At 42.2% G+C, this 14,060-nt stretch overlaps 2 protein-coding genes across 2 annotated transcripts; one reads left to right on the top strand and one right to left on the bottom strand.

Annotated features, from left to right (window-relative positions):
• Positions 1 to 2,143: 2,143 nt before the first annotated feature.
• On the bottom strand, positions 2,144 to 4,470 carry LOC104438069. The gene is made up of 5 exons (XM_010051146.3): positions 4,201 to 4,470; positions 3,516 to 3,681; positions 2,843 to 2,926; positions 2,547 to 2,750; positions 2,144 to 2,410 (listed from the first exon to the last, which is right to left on the bottom strand). The coding sequence occupies exons 1-5, from the start codon at positions 4,249 to 4,251 to the stop codon at positions 2,316 to 2,318; spliced, it is 600 nt and encodes a 199-aa protein (XP_010049448.2). The 5' UTR covers positions 4,252 to 4,470; the 3' UTR covers positions 2,144 to 2,315.
• A 3,209-nt stretch (positions 4,471 to 7,679) lies between these two features.
• Positions 7,680 to 9,583, top strand: LOC104440165 (protein ALP1-like). Its single transcript, XM_039309886.1, is given in 3 exon segments — positions 7,680 to 7,778; positions 7,844 to 8,939; positions 8,942 to 9,583. Coding segments are annotated over 3 exon segments (1,560 nt in total). The 3' UTR covers positions 9,307 to 9,583.
• The last annotated feature ends 4,477 nt before the right edge of the window (positions 9,584 to 14,060 follow it).

Genomic DNA, 14,060 nt, shown 5'->3' with positions numbered 1-14,060 from the left:
TTATAAAACACTCATATATTTAATCAAATTTAGGAAAACTTATACCCAAACTAAGGTGAGAGCAAAGTGAGCAAGCGCAAGATCAAGTGAGGGCGAGAGAGGACCTTAGAGTTGAGTTGAGTCTAAGTTATGAACCCATTTAACACTTATATTGTTTTAGGTCTTATCATCTAAAACCCATATAGGACCTATTACTAAATATAACTAAGTGATATAACTACCCAGCCCATCGAATATGGGTTAAAATGAGTCTAATATATAAAGGCATGGTGTTATGTCCTATTTTGACAGTCTAATTTATGGTAGCATGGTGCTATGTATAATCAGAATAGTCTAATTTAACAAAACACGTATACAAAGAAGGCCGCACCATCCTGTGCCTTGTGTAAAATTTTGCAAGTTCATCACTAACTATTCTAAAAGGTTCAATTGATAAATGAAGACGTAATTTAATATTTAATATACTAACACTATGCGTTACACCTAAGCTGGACTTTACTAGTATTTTAACACTTCTCCTCACATTACACTAGGGTGTGATATGACAAGGGAGACAAATAATGGGTTTGAAAAGATCTGAACTTAGACTTTCTAGCTCTAACACCTTATAAAATTTTATGAAATCAAAACCAACTATTCTAAAAGTTTAAACCATTGAAAGAATGTAATTGCTTCAACTCATGTATTATTATAGGAAATAATATATTCAAGAAAATTCCACAAATGATGACTTTACTTGCCAATAAATTCTTCTCATATTAAAACAAGGAAACAGTTTTTTTTTTAAATACTTTAATCTTATATTACCAATTGAAAGGATATTGAGAAGAAAAAACTTAACGTGCGATTTTGGTATAAGATTATCGGTATGTTTTCGGTTTTGATAGCTGTAACCAACAGCCGATTAAATTATAATAGAATCAGGAAACAAGCTTTCTATAGAAAAGGAAAAGGTTACTTATGAAATAACCTAAACTTTAGATTTTCGGAAATAATTTCTATAATTGACTTATATGATACAGAAGATTATATTTCTATCATTTGCTAAAGTAAGAGACACAGTAAAGATAAAATAGTAGGCCTAAGCACTACAAGAGCCTTCCACTAATCTGTTTCATTGGTGTTTGTTTTATTAACAGTCAAACTGTCATTCAAAGCTGTGTTAGCATTTACTTTCATTTGGATCAATTATTCATTTGGCGACCCCTTCACGTCATCGCCAGAATCTTTCAACGTGATTAGAGAAAAATAACTTTGCTAAAAATTTCATCAAAAAGTGTCATGTTCATATCAATTTCAAATTGAATTACATCGGATCGAGTCGAGTTCGGAGCTCTCTCGATAAATTATTGTCAAGTCAATGAAATATTATAAACATCCTCATGCTCTTTGACTCGATATTCTTTTAGTCGAGCGCTAGCACCACTTTAGAGTCGGGCTCTTCTGCTATCGATGAAACCGGTCTAGATGCAAAACATTTCTTAAACTGCAATCCACTCATTTAGATGTGCATGTCACGGCCACTGGCCATTACCAAATGAAAGCACGGCCCAAAGCATTTGCACCTCGATTTTTTAGGCTTTGTTCAGTCTCTAATATACACGACCGGCTTGCGCAACGTTCGCAAATTGGAAACAATCCGATTATCGACGCGATCGATATTTTACCATTCGGGCGACGAGCTGATCCTGCCGCCTTCTTCTGGCCCTTCGGCACGCATTAGTTGTTTTCATAGTCAATTTGTCGGCAGTATGAATGATCTCAACAGAGCCTAAATCACGAAATATCTCCTGGCCGAAACAGGATTGCGAAGCCATTTGGGCCTGTGATGCTTGCCCGATCCCATTCGCGACACCATGGGCCATTGTCATAGATTTCGCCCATCAAATTTCTGGTTTCGGGTTCTCTCAAGTACGAAAAATCATCCGGAAAAGCCGACGAGTTCTGATGATTCATGCCCCTTTTGCCAACCTGCCTTAATCGTCAAGAGGCTGCATAATCCTAAATGATCGCATGCATGCTCTTATGTAAAGTTCTCCGACTGAAGGCGTAGTCAGATCGATGACGGCATCGAAGAACAGATAAAGCTTTGGTAAGAGAAGATCAGAGCGAAAAAATCGACTAGCTGCATAGGCGTGGGGAATGGCCAAGGCGCTCCAACCAGGCTCATCACATAAAGCTCAGCGATATTATGTACATATCTGTGTATGGTACTGCAATACTACAGAATAAGAGTGTCTGTAAGTGCAGAGATATCGGATGCAAAGGAACGAAAGTACGAACTCTCGAAATGCTGGTACGTATGATATCATGTCTCATGAATCAAGTTGCACAAACTCGAGAGCATTTGCATCCGGATCTCTTGTGAAAATCGCCGGCCTCCCTGACTTGCTAAGCGTGTAAGGAATGCCTGCAAGTAGAATGGCCAAACGAGTACTCAACTTAGTCGCTGCGCAGTTCTAAAACATAAATCCTGATGAATTAAATGCCCGTGCTTCATGAGATGCGTGTACTGCTTGCCAGAGAGTAAGGAAAGATTTACATACCGGCTTTATCAAGTACGGCCTTCAGCTTAGACACATCCTTAATAGAGATGCAGGTGTGACGGTCTCGGCCCCCATGTTCGGGTCTTCCGGTCAACGGGTCTGGATTTGGGAGCTCCATCAGGTGAATCATCTCAGAACCCACCCACAACCACGCACCACGATAGGGAAGTTTGTCATCTGGACGTGCTTCATTTATCTCAAGACCTAACTTAACAGAAAAGATTGACAAATCATTACGGTTCTTTCGAAAAGTAGTATTCTCGTACCTGAATGTTGGCATGGGAAGTAGGACTTACCAAGAAGGTTTTGATAAAAATCGAGCGACCTTTCAAGATTTTCACATAGGATTCCTACGTGATGAACACTGAGGAAACCAATATCTGCATAAACGTTTGATGTTACCAAAGCTCAAAGGCTCGCAAAAGCAAAACAATGCCATCAAACAAGAACTGCAACCTTGTGGATTCAGTATAATGAGATGACCATTCTTTGACCAGGCCAGACAAGCAAACAAGTGACAATCAGTGATTCTGCAAGTTATTTCTCCACCCACAGCACAGAAAAGAAACGGATAAGTTTTGTTCTGCTGGGCAGACTGATCTGATCAATTTACTCCTGAACTCCTAATTAACCATACAGAAGAGATGTGCTTTGCAGTTTGGAATTCGACATGAAATGGGAGGTTAACATTTCGACTCAATTCGTTGACTCCAATTCTCCATCTGATGTCAACCAGCAACTAAACAAAATTCAGTAAATCGCACACAGAAGTGACACGATCCATGAAGAGATACTTGGAACCAAACGATTTCCGTTGCTTAAGCAGATAGAATCTCGAAAGTAAAAGAAAAGTAGTAGCCAGATTGCTTTGAACTGCCAGGATGCTAAGATGCTAGATATACGCGAGCACTAGTGCGAAATCAAAAGTGCATCGAGAAAACAGAAGTTCCAAAACGACTGTCTAATCACCATTTCTGTTGGCCGTCGCATCTGCTTCTCTCGTTAGCATTGCCCCTTCAACAGTCGCTTGAGCTTTCACCGCAAGACGGCATCTGCCGCCACCTCGAACCGCACCATGTCGAATTGCCGCTCGTGGTGCGCTCGTGCACAGGCCATTACCTTTGCAATGGCTCACCTGAATGAAAAGGAGAAAATTCATCAAACAGTTTTCAGCCAACCAAGGAAGCTGGCATTGGAGAACAACTTTCACTTGTGCAACCGCAAGCATGTTCAAGAAGCCGAGAATGCGGAGAGATTATATGGATCCGTATCTCCTTCCATAAAAATTTAAACTTTTCCCCCTCCTTCCATTCCCAGCCACAAACAACGCATACCCAATTAAACTTACTCATTACCTGTATCGATTACCGACTCAATTCTTGAGCGCAAATAAACAAGAGCCACCAAAGCCTCAAAGGGCGACGAGAACGCAGCGGGGGCGACTTAAAACCAGAGACCCAGATCAAGAAACCGCGGGAATAATCCAAAGGAACCCACCAGAAGACGAATGAGGTCGAGCAGACGGGCAAAAAAGAACGTGAATTTTCGGCACCGACCGACGAAGAAACGACCCAGAATCACGCGGACGAATCGAAAACCAGAGGATCGAAGGAGGAACTAGTCAACGATAACTGTAGCAGCAGCGGTTACCTACCTTGTTCTGCAGAGGTACGGCAGGTGATGATGGGCTGAGCAGAGACGCCATGATCGAGCGGAGATGGATCCACGAATCTCGGAACGGGTTGTTTCTTCTGCTTTTGCTCCTTTTTTTTTTTTTTTTTGCCTTTGATAATTGTAATTATTATTTTAAGGCTGTGTGTATGCGCAGCATGAATCGACCACGGCCTCAAAATTCAGGAATGAATAGGAGCCACAGGTTCCCGGTCCTTCGTGGGAAGGTTCAGGGGATTTTGCAAAATTGGGGATGCTTTTTGGAGCTGTGTGTGAATGGAGTGATTAAAGGGGTTTTTCAGAAAATTTAATTGCTCGAGATGAGAGAGAAAGAGGGGAGGGGGTTGATAGAGACAATGGTACAATCTGTCCCTTGGAAAAAGTCCCGCAGATTTCGTTCGTTTACCAAAAAAATAAATATTTTTGAAAATATTCTTTAAAAATAATTACTTGCAAAATTGAATAGATGATAAATATTTTCTTCGTCTACTAAAGTATTTAAATATAAATTATCATTGATATTATAAACATTTTGTATTAGTTTATTACTTCAGACAATTCGAGTTATCATTTTTAATATAATATTTTTCAAATCATTCATTTTCGTAATACAAACAGAGCTTATTACCTACTCTAAGTTGATAAAATCCAAAATTTGCCATCGATATGAAGAGTGCCTCAAGAAATTGTTGAGAGGCGGAAAATTAATCTAGAGACTTCCCAATTTATCATACCTAAAAAAAAAATTGCCTTCTCAAGATGGTATTTTAAAAAGTTTAGGCATTTTTCATTTCATAAAAGTAAAATTTTAAAAGCCACGAATTTAAAAAACAAAAAATGGGCAAAATTGTCAAAATTTTTCATTGAACCATTTTCTTCACGATATAGTCATTTCTCTCTATGTTATTAGTCAAATATCAAAGTTGTCAGTATAGAAAGCACCGTAGCAAAAATTTAAAATAGTAATGTGAAAGCGCCTTTCTTAATCATAAACTTAATGAAAACCCTAATTTTAGTAAGTGATCAGGTCAATCTAGTATAGATTATGTCAAACTCCTATGTCGGGTGCTCATTTAATTCTGTCGGATACTCACCTGGTTCTGACCTTCCATCGAAGAGCAATCAGAGTCATCGACTTTCGGTTCCTCCATACGACAAGAAATGGAAAAGGAAGAAGAAGAAAGAAAAAACCAACTGGAAAGATGGCCATTTTGCTTTGACATTTGACGATTCCAAACGCTGGTTGACCTGCTGACTTTCGGGAGACGGGTCAACCGCAAATGGGAACGCTCGAAGGGTCGCGCCACTTTCCTCGTCATGTCCGAAAAGGGCTCGTACCTTAAAAAACTAATCGCCAAGCTGGCATTGAATTGAATGGAAATGGAATGGCTCCTTGTATCGTACGAAAACATGGTTATTGACCTGCCCATGTTTCAATCCTAATGTACTTGTTGACTATTCCGATTTACGATTTGTTATGCATGACCACGTCCTCGAAATAATCCCGTGTTGACAAGTGGGGGGCGATTTACGATTGTTATGCATGATCATGTGCTCGAAATAATCCCGTGTTGACAAGTGGGGACGGAATAAATTGCTGACATTTTCTCACTTGGAAAAGATCATATTGGAAAGGAAAAGACGGCGATTATAAGATTCAATTTGTTTCGCAAAATAATTTTTGGATTTGCATTTACTTTTATCATTCATTCTTTGTAAAAATAATCGCATCCCAAAATAATTACAAGTTCATAAAATTTATGATCACATTGCAGTTGTCGTGATTTATACTTATATTACAAAATGTTGGCAATAGATAATTTAAAAGCCTCTTTGAACTTTGAATAACATGGCTTCCATAAAAGTAGTTAAAGATGATGAACTTGCTAGCGCATTGGTAGATTACAATTGACGATTGTGCCCATTAAATCTGGAAAATCCGGGTTTTTAACCTGAAAAGTCCATGCGATATGAGGAATTTCATGTTGTTATGCCGTAAGCGGTGACCTGGGCTTTGAGCGGGACGGCCGGAAGTGTACTGATGACGTGTCGAGAACATGTTGGGCTGTTCCACATCACACGGTGTCACACAGTTTCGGTAGGATTTACCAAATACGAAAAATGGTGGGGGCGAAAATAGAAACAATTTTCAAGAGTGTGAATGCATGCGATTACACTCGGTGCGGAAGTCAAAAGGCATTAATTATCTTTTGACTTGCTTTGGAGAGTCAATTAGACTCCTACTGGTTTGTTTTTGAAAAGCCACGACATATTTTACTTCCACTTGTCTATTGATTGACGTGGGAAATAAAAAATACTGGATAGACCTGTAAATTGAATTCTTAATTTCTTTGTGCATTCCATAAAAATCCGAGACATTGGTTGGTAGCAATATAGTAATATGATTGGTTAGGACTTGTCAGTCGGCCTTTCTCCATGCTCTAAAGTATCACTTAATATACCTCTAAGGTAAAAGTACAATATTTAATCATTTACAATTTCTCTTTTCTCTTTACGAATTATTATATTTTGACGTGCGAAAGCCGAAAGCCGTAACCAATGAATGATCTCCAACTCGTCGATAGAAGAATTGCTCTCATGCATAAAAAATATGATTAAATTTAACATTGTATAGATTATTAGTGCCCCAATTGCCAAGATAAATTCTCATATAAACTATTAAATTTAAATAATAAGCGTGAATTGATATAGATTTTTCGTAAAGTTTTCACGTCATTACTATTCCGGGACTCATCATCACCCAACATCAATATATGCCTTGAAAAGCCATTAAAGTTTTATACCGAACATTCAGTGCCTTAAAAATTACGTTTTTTGTTTGGTTAAATACATTTTTTTAAAGGAAAATACAGGAAGGCACGGAGTACTTTAGAATCCGGTAGAACCGGCGGGTTTCATAGATTTCCCGGCGGTTCCGATAGCTTACGGAAGGAGGTCTCCGACTCCGAAACCTCGCGACGGACGTCTACTCGCTTTGGGACTGTACATGAATTCCATCGATAAGCAACCCCGCGAAACTTCTCCATCTCTTCCCCTCTCTATATTCGCAGCAGCGTCGAGAATAAATCCAATTTCTTTTTTGTAATTCTCATTTTTTTAATTTAAAACGAGAAAGGACGCCAAAACAAAACCATCAACCTCCTCCCGACCGCGTAAACAAAACCCAGGATCGCGTTTACTATTTCCCAAAAAAAAATTAAAAAATTAATATAAATTAAAAAAAGAACCTTAATCGGTCCAAAAGTCAAGTCACGCTCCGGCTCCAGCGACCGTCTCCCACTTTCCACCGCGTTCACAAGGCCACCGCACACGCTTCCCCCAAACCGTATAAAATGCTCCGACCACTTCCGATGACTTGTATTCAAATCCCCCACCCCCCCCTAAGCGTTCACATTCCCCGTTCATACATCCGATCTCTTCTTCTCCCCCACCACCCGGTCCATGGAGCTTACTTCCTTCCCATTTCTCAACCAGGACGCTCCCGACGACCTCTCCCCCTTCTCCAGCTTCCTCTTCCCCGACATGGCCAGCTTCGCCCCGGCCGGCGGCGGCGACGACGATGGCGGCGGCGGCGGCGGGTCCTACTCGTTCGGCGCCGGCGGTAGCGGGAGCGGGAGCGGGAGCGGGAGCGGAGCCAACCCTTTAAGCGCCGCAGGAAGGAGGAAGGAGGAGGACAGCACGGCAATGGCGATGGCGGCGGGTCGGTGGGAGAGATCGTGGCGTCGCTCGCTTTGATCGAGGAGGAAGAGAAGCGCGAGAGGGAGAGCTTCTTCGCCGAGTCGACGCGAGGGAAGGCCACCCTGGATTGGAACTTCGGTCGGGAGGTCCAAGCGGTCGGGGATTACTACAGCCAATTCCAGGAGCATTACGACGGCGCGAACGAGCTCGAGATGAGGAAGAACAAGCGCACCAGGCAGTCGGCCGCCGCGGCCGCAGCGGCGGCTGCGGCGGCGGCGGTGGCGGCGGAGGGCGGTGAGGGCGACGCGCCGGTGCAGGGCGTGGGCCAGCATCGGCGGCTTTGGGTGAAGGACCGGTCAAAGGATTGGTGGGAGAAGTGCAGCAGCCCGGAGTTCCCCGAGGAGGAGTTCCGGCGCGAGTTCCGGATGAGCAAGGCCACCTTCGAATTCATCTGCAACGAGCTCAACGCGGCCGTCACGAAGAAGAACACGATGCTGCGGGACGCGATCCCGGTGCGGCAGCGCGTGGCGGTGTGCGTGTGGCGGCTCGCCACCGGGGAGCCGCTCCGCCTCGTGTCGAAGCGGTTCGGCCTCGGCATCTCCACGTGCCACAAGCTGGTCCTCGAGGTCTGCTCCGCGATCCGCAACGTCCTCATGCCCAAGTTCCTCCAGTGGCCCGACGACGGCCAGCTCGCGGCGATCAAGCAGGAGTTCGAGGCGGTGTCGGGCATCCCGCGCGTGTGCGGGGCAATGTACACGACCCACATCCCGATCATCGCCCCCAAGATCAGCGTCGCCGCGTACCTGAACAGGCGGCACACGGAGCGGAACCAGAAGACCACGTACACGATCACGGTCCAGGGCGTGGTCGACCCGCGGGGCGTGTTCACGGACGTGTGCATCGGGTGGCCCGGGTCGATGCCCGACGACCAGGTCCTCCAGAAGTCGGCGCTGCACCAGAGGGCCGGCAAGGGGCTGCTGAAGGACGTCTGGGTGGTGGGCAACCCCGGGCACCCGCTGACGGACTCGTCCTCGTCCCCTACACGCACCAGAACATCACCTGGACGCAGCACGCGTTCAACCAGAAGCTGGCGGACGTCCGGGGCGTGGCGCGGGAGGCGTTCGCGCGGCTCAAGGGGCGATGGGCATGCCTGCAGAAGCGGACCGAGGTGAAGCTGCAGGACCTGCCGGTCGTGCTCGGGGCGTGCTGCGTGCTGCACAACATCTGCGAGGCGAGGAACGAGGCCATGGAACCAGACACTAGGTTCGACATCTTCGACGATGAGATGCTGCCCGACAACCCGGTCCGGTCAGCCGCCGCGGCGCAGGCCCGGGATCAGATCGCGCACAACCTGTTGCACCACGGGTTCGCCGGCACTTCTTTTCTATAGCGGTCTCTAGTAGGATCGGAGCTTTTGGGCCATTCGATTAGTTTGCTTTTTTCGATTTTCGATTTGACGATATACTTATTATTTTAATGGATGTGGGTATAGAATAAAGTGATTTTGATCATTAGGCTTGGGGTTTGAGGAAAATACGGGACCTGGATAGTATCTAACATACGGAATTCATACACGTTTTCGTGTTTGGTTAACTTGTCCCTCTCAATATTCTCCTTCTTTATTTTGATTTTCGTCAATATAGATGATCGAGATTACACTTTTGACATGAGAAATACTTACTAATTATTTTTCATACAATCTATGTATATATTCTTATATACAACCGTCTTCCTAAATGGGCTCAAATAATTTCTTTTTTCTTTTTGGGATTTCGACTGATGAGGTTGACAAAACGAGGGAATCCCATGCTTCGATCTGATTCATGATGACAAAAAATTGGCGGCTGCAGGGATTTTTCAGTGGATTCCCTAAGCAAGCCATCCAGTTTGGGCGGTGCCCCACGCTGAGTTGACTTTTTAAATTTGTGAGGAAGGATCTCTTCTCCTTCTCCTTCTCCTTCTCCTTCTCCTTTTTCTTCAGCTCTTCAACTTTGACCAGGAAGAAAGTTCTTTGTATCTTTGAAATTGACCACCGTTGTACCTCTCGAGTTCATCCTTACATTTGGTGAATTTTTGTATGCGGGTGCCACGTGAATCTCGCGAAAAAATATGTATAAACAGCCAATTTCATCTTCATTTCCCCATTAACTATGATTTGTTATATTTTTTTGTCTTACGCTTATCTTTCATGTGCTCACAAGAATCGAATTCCAAACGTTATGCTCCCTGACCTCACCCTCCCAATTCCTTTACCAATAGGGCCACATGCCTGTTGACTAATTCGTTATGTTGATTGGTTAGAAGTACATGTTGTTAATTTCATTTTATTCGACAACAAGTGTTGGCTAATATCATATTATCAAATTGAGTGTGTGGTGAGTTACCCAAAAAAATATTAAACTATGAAAAGCTGACCATATATCAAGAGAGTGGTCGGGATGTAAATATTTTAGCATTCAATTACTACGTATCCTAATTTAAGTTATTTTGAGCAAGTGTGATTGGTTCCAAAATTGATAAATTCTATAATTGAGACTTTGTAAGAACTGCTTCTCAATTTTGTGGAACTTAGGGCGTTCATAATAACCATTTTATTTCTCTACTTTTCTATTTTTCAATTCTGAAAATAAGTTTTAATAGAAATCGGTTTGGTAACACAATTTTATTTTTTTATTTATTGAACAAATTTTCACTCAAGAAATAGGTTTGAAATGGAAATTAGAAATAATTTATTTTACTTTATAATTTTGAATAAAAAATAAAAACTCTTTTCATCGCTCTTCTTTCTACTAGTTGGTTACTTGCCTGCCATTCGCTTGCCGCTCGCCATCCAATTGCCGCTCGCCCGCCACCCATTGTTCGATCGTCACTCGCCCATCCCCACCCATCGCCTGACCGCCTGCCCGTGAGTGTTGTTCTCATTATTCCTCATAAGACCATATCGTATTTTATATATGTTCAATGCATTCAACATGCTCTGCTAAAACCATCGTTGTTCACTGGTTTTAAGTTGCAACCCAAAAGGAGGAAAGGATGGTGCGTTGCCCTGCTAAAACAGAGTTATTCATAGTTTTGAAGTTGTAAACCAAATAGAGGAACTGAGGACCATTCAGCACAAGAAAAACTCCTAAACAGCTTCTCACTGCAGCTATAAGGCATTCGATACACCTTAGTCCAATGCAGGTGCATTTTACATTACATTGATATTACACTAAGTGCAATAGAATCACCGGATCAACATCCAAAATACATAAACCTCACGGGAAAAAAGACTAAGTTCTTGCGCCCTAGGATCTTCCCTTCAAGTTGCAGGCAGGTTTCCCATAACTACGACGATTCCAAGTTATCGCAATGCTGCCATAAAGGACTTGCTCCCCTACATAGAGGGTTTCTGATAAAATTATTAGCTGGTAAAACACCCAGTAGTGCCAAAACCTTAAGCCAATAGAATTAATCGTGACCGTCATCGAAAAAATAGTGTCAAGTAATAGTTGGAAGCCTTGGCGATGGACTCTGTATTTCCCCAGTTATTGGCGCGCTGGCTGTGTGCAAACACATGAAGAGAAATAAGAGAGCGATTTTGCCCGTGGGCAACTTCACATGGAGAGACATAGCATTATTTTATGACTCTAAGTGGTGACGTATATCACAACGGGAAATAAAAACGAAAAATAAGAAATAAAAAATATTCTCATTGCTTGTTGTACTTTTACAAATTCAATCATAAACTTTTCAATTTTGCCAATTGAATTCTTAACATTTTCACATCTTATAATGGGTTTTGCAAAGAAAAGAAAAAAACTAATGAAAAAATTGAAAATATTATAAAAATTATCCACATCAACACCGACGTTACTATGTAAAATGGGTAACGTTTGCTTCAACAATTTTCGCCAAGAATTTTCCTCGTGGACTCAATTGGCAAAATGTAAAAAAAATTTAAGACTCAATTAATAAAATTGAAAAATTTATGATTGAATTGATAAAATTATAATAAATGCAAGATGATCAATGAAGAAAGAACAAAATGTCATGTATCTCATTCTCTTTTGGGGTCAATTCCCTAAAAAACCCCAAACTTTAAGTCTAATCATAAACTTTTTTTGTTTGAAAGAATCTCAAATTTTAAGTCAAGTCTCAAATCTCCCTCGAACTTTTCTTTTATCTCTAAAAAATCCCTAAACTTTAAGTCCAATCCTAAATCTATCCTAAATTTTATTTTGTCAAAAAAATTACTAACTTTTGATCTATTCTCAAATTTACCCCACGGTCTAGTCTCAAATTAATATGGCATGTCCACAGTGATAATACATACATATCGGTAAAGACACATGGAAAATTATATTAAAAATAAAATAGTTATAGAATATGAAAACTAGGGATGACTAATTGCGACTTTTGGACAGAGAGCTAATGGGGGCAAATTTAAGATTAGAGTAAGAATTGATGATTTTCTTTTCGACAAAAAAAAAAATAGGGATAGATTTGGGATTGAACATAAAATTTAGGAATTTTTCTGAGACAAAAGAAAAGTTTAGAGCAAATTTGGGACTAAACCTAAAAGTTTGAAGTTTTCTCAAAGACCCAAAAAAAAAAAAAAAAAAAAACTCGGCGGCAAATTTGAAACTAGACCTAAAATTTGGATTTTTATTTTCAAAACAAAAAAAAAAAAATAAGGCACAATTGAGATTAAACCTAAAGTTTGGAGTTTTCTCTAAGATAAAAAAAAAATTGAGACAAATTTGGAATTAGACCTAAACTTTCAGGTTTTTTTTTGAAAAATTCGGGCCATATTTGTGATTAGACCTTCTTTTTTGTCCAAATACTCACCTACTTTATACTCTGCAGTCAGATAAGTGGACGGACGATGAGATTTGTCGATAGGGATTCTACAGAATTTTCCCGTCGTATCCGGCGAATTCAATAGATTCTCGTAGAATAACGTCAAATCTACAATTCCACCCCACGCAAGGCATTTCCGTAATTTCCCACGGCACGACGTTCCATCATACATCCTCTGCACGGAACCCCGAAGTTCCGGGCCTCTTTCCCTCAGATTCGCTCACGACCGTTGGATCTCCAGGCTCGCCGCGCTGGCCTTTCTCCGGTAGGCCCCACCCGGCCAAAATTCCGAGCAGCACGTCATCGAGGCGGGGGCGCACACGCATCCGATGATGAAAACCAAAGGACCATTCGGCACGAGAAAAACTAAAAGCGTGTTTGGTAACGATTTATTTTCGGGAGTAGATTTGATCGATTAATCGATTCTTTTTCATTCTATTAAACCGATTCTAAGCATTTTAAGCCGTTTGGTAAGTGTCAAAATTTCTAATTTTGGAATAAAATTGCGTTTGTATCGTACTCATTAATTATGTTCCAAATCAATTTCTTTTAATTTTTAAATAAATTTTTTACCTTTTTTTACTTTTTTTTTTTATCCTTTTTCTCATCTTCTTCTTCTTCTTCTTGGCCTGGTCGTCGGCCCTCGTCGAGGGCCGAGCCCTCATCGGCGTCAGCCTAGGTGAGGCTCACCTAACCCCGCCGAGGCTCGGCTTTCGGGCCGGGTGAGGCCTACGGAGCCATCGGCGGGGCGGGCGAGCCTCGCCTAGCCACCGGTGGGGTTGGGCGTCACGAGGCTTGCCCAACCCCCGCCTAGCCCGGTGAGGCTCGGCCTGCCAGATTGGGTGAGGCCGAGCCTCACCGATGGCTGGGCAAACCTCCGGCGAGCTCGCCGGTGGTGGGCTTGCCTCCTGGGCGAGCTCATCGAACCTCGCCACAGTCCGGCGAGCTCTTCGGACCGACGGCGGCGGCGATAGACGGCAATGGCGGTGGACAACGACGACGGACGGTGGCGAGCAATGGCGGACGGCCGATCACGAGATAGCCGAAGAAAAGAAGAAAGAGTTTTTATTTTGATTCTCAAATTTGTTCCCGGAACAAGAATTAACTTTTTTTTTGTTCTTGATTCTATTCCCAATCTGTTCTCGGGAACAAAAATTTTACCAAACGCGATTCTAGGCCCAAATTGATTCTAGAAATAAATAATCATAATTTGGCCCTATTTGGATGGTTACCAAATAGGACCTAAATAAACAGCTTCTCTTGCAACTAAAAAGCATTCAATTACATCTTAATCTATTGCGG

Source organism: Eucalyptus grandis, chromosome 3 (assembly GCF_016545825.1).
Source record: "Eucalyptus grandis isolate ANBG69807.140 chromosome 3, ASM1654582v1, whole genome shotgun sequence".
Lineage (NCBI taxonomy): Eukaryota > Viridiplantae > Streptophyta > Magnoliopsida > Myrtales > Myrtaceae > Eucalyptus > Eucalyptus grandis.
The sequence above is the reverse complement of the archived record's forward strand: the minus strand, read 5'-3'. Positions and strand labels throughout refer to the sequence as shown.

Excerpts from the sequence above, each read along its gene's own strand:
- LOC104438069 (XM_010051146.3), bottom strand. The coding sequence starts at position 4,251 with ATGGCGTCTCTGCTCAGCCCATCATCACCTGCCGTACCTCTGCAGAAC. Across the intron at positions 2,927-3,515 it reads TGCGACGGCCAACAGAAATG|ATATTGGTTTCCTCAGTGTT; the intron begins GTGATTAGACAG and ends ACGTTTATGCAG. Across the intron at positions 2,411-2,546 it reads GGCCGTACTTGATAAAGCCG|GCATTCCTTACACGCTTAGC; the intron begins GTATGTAAATCT and ends TTCTACTTGCAG.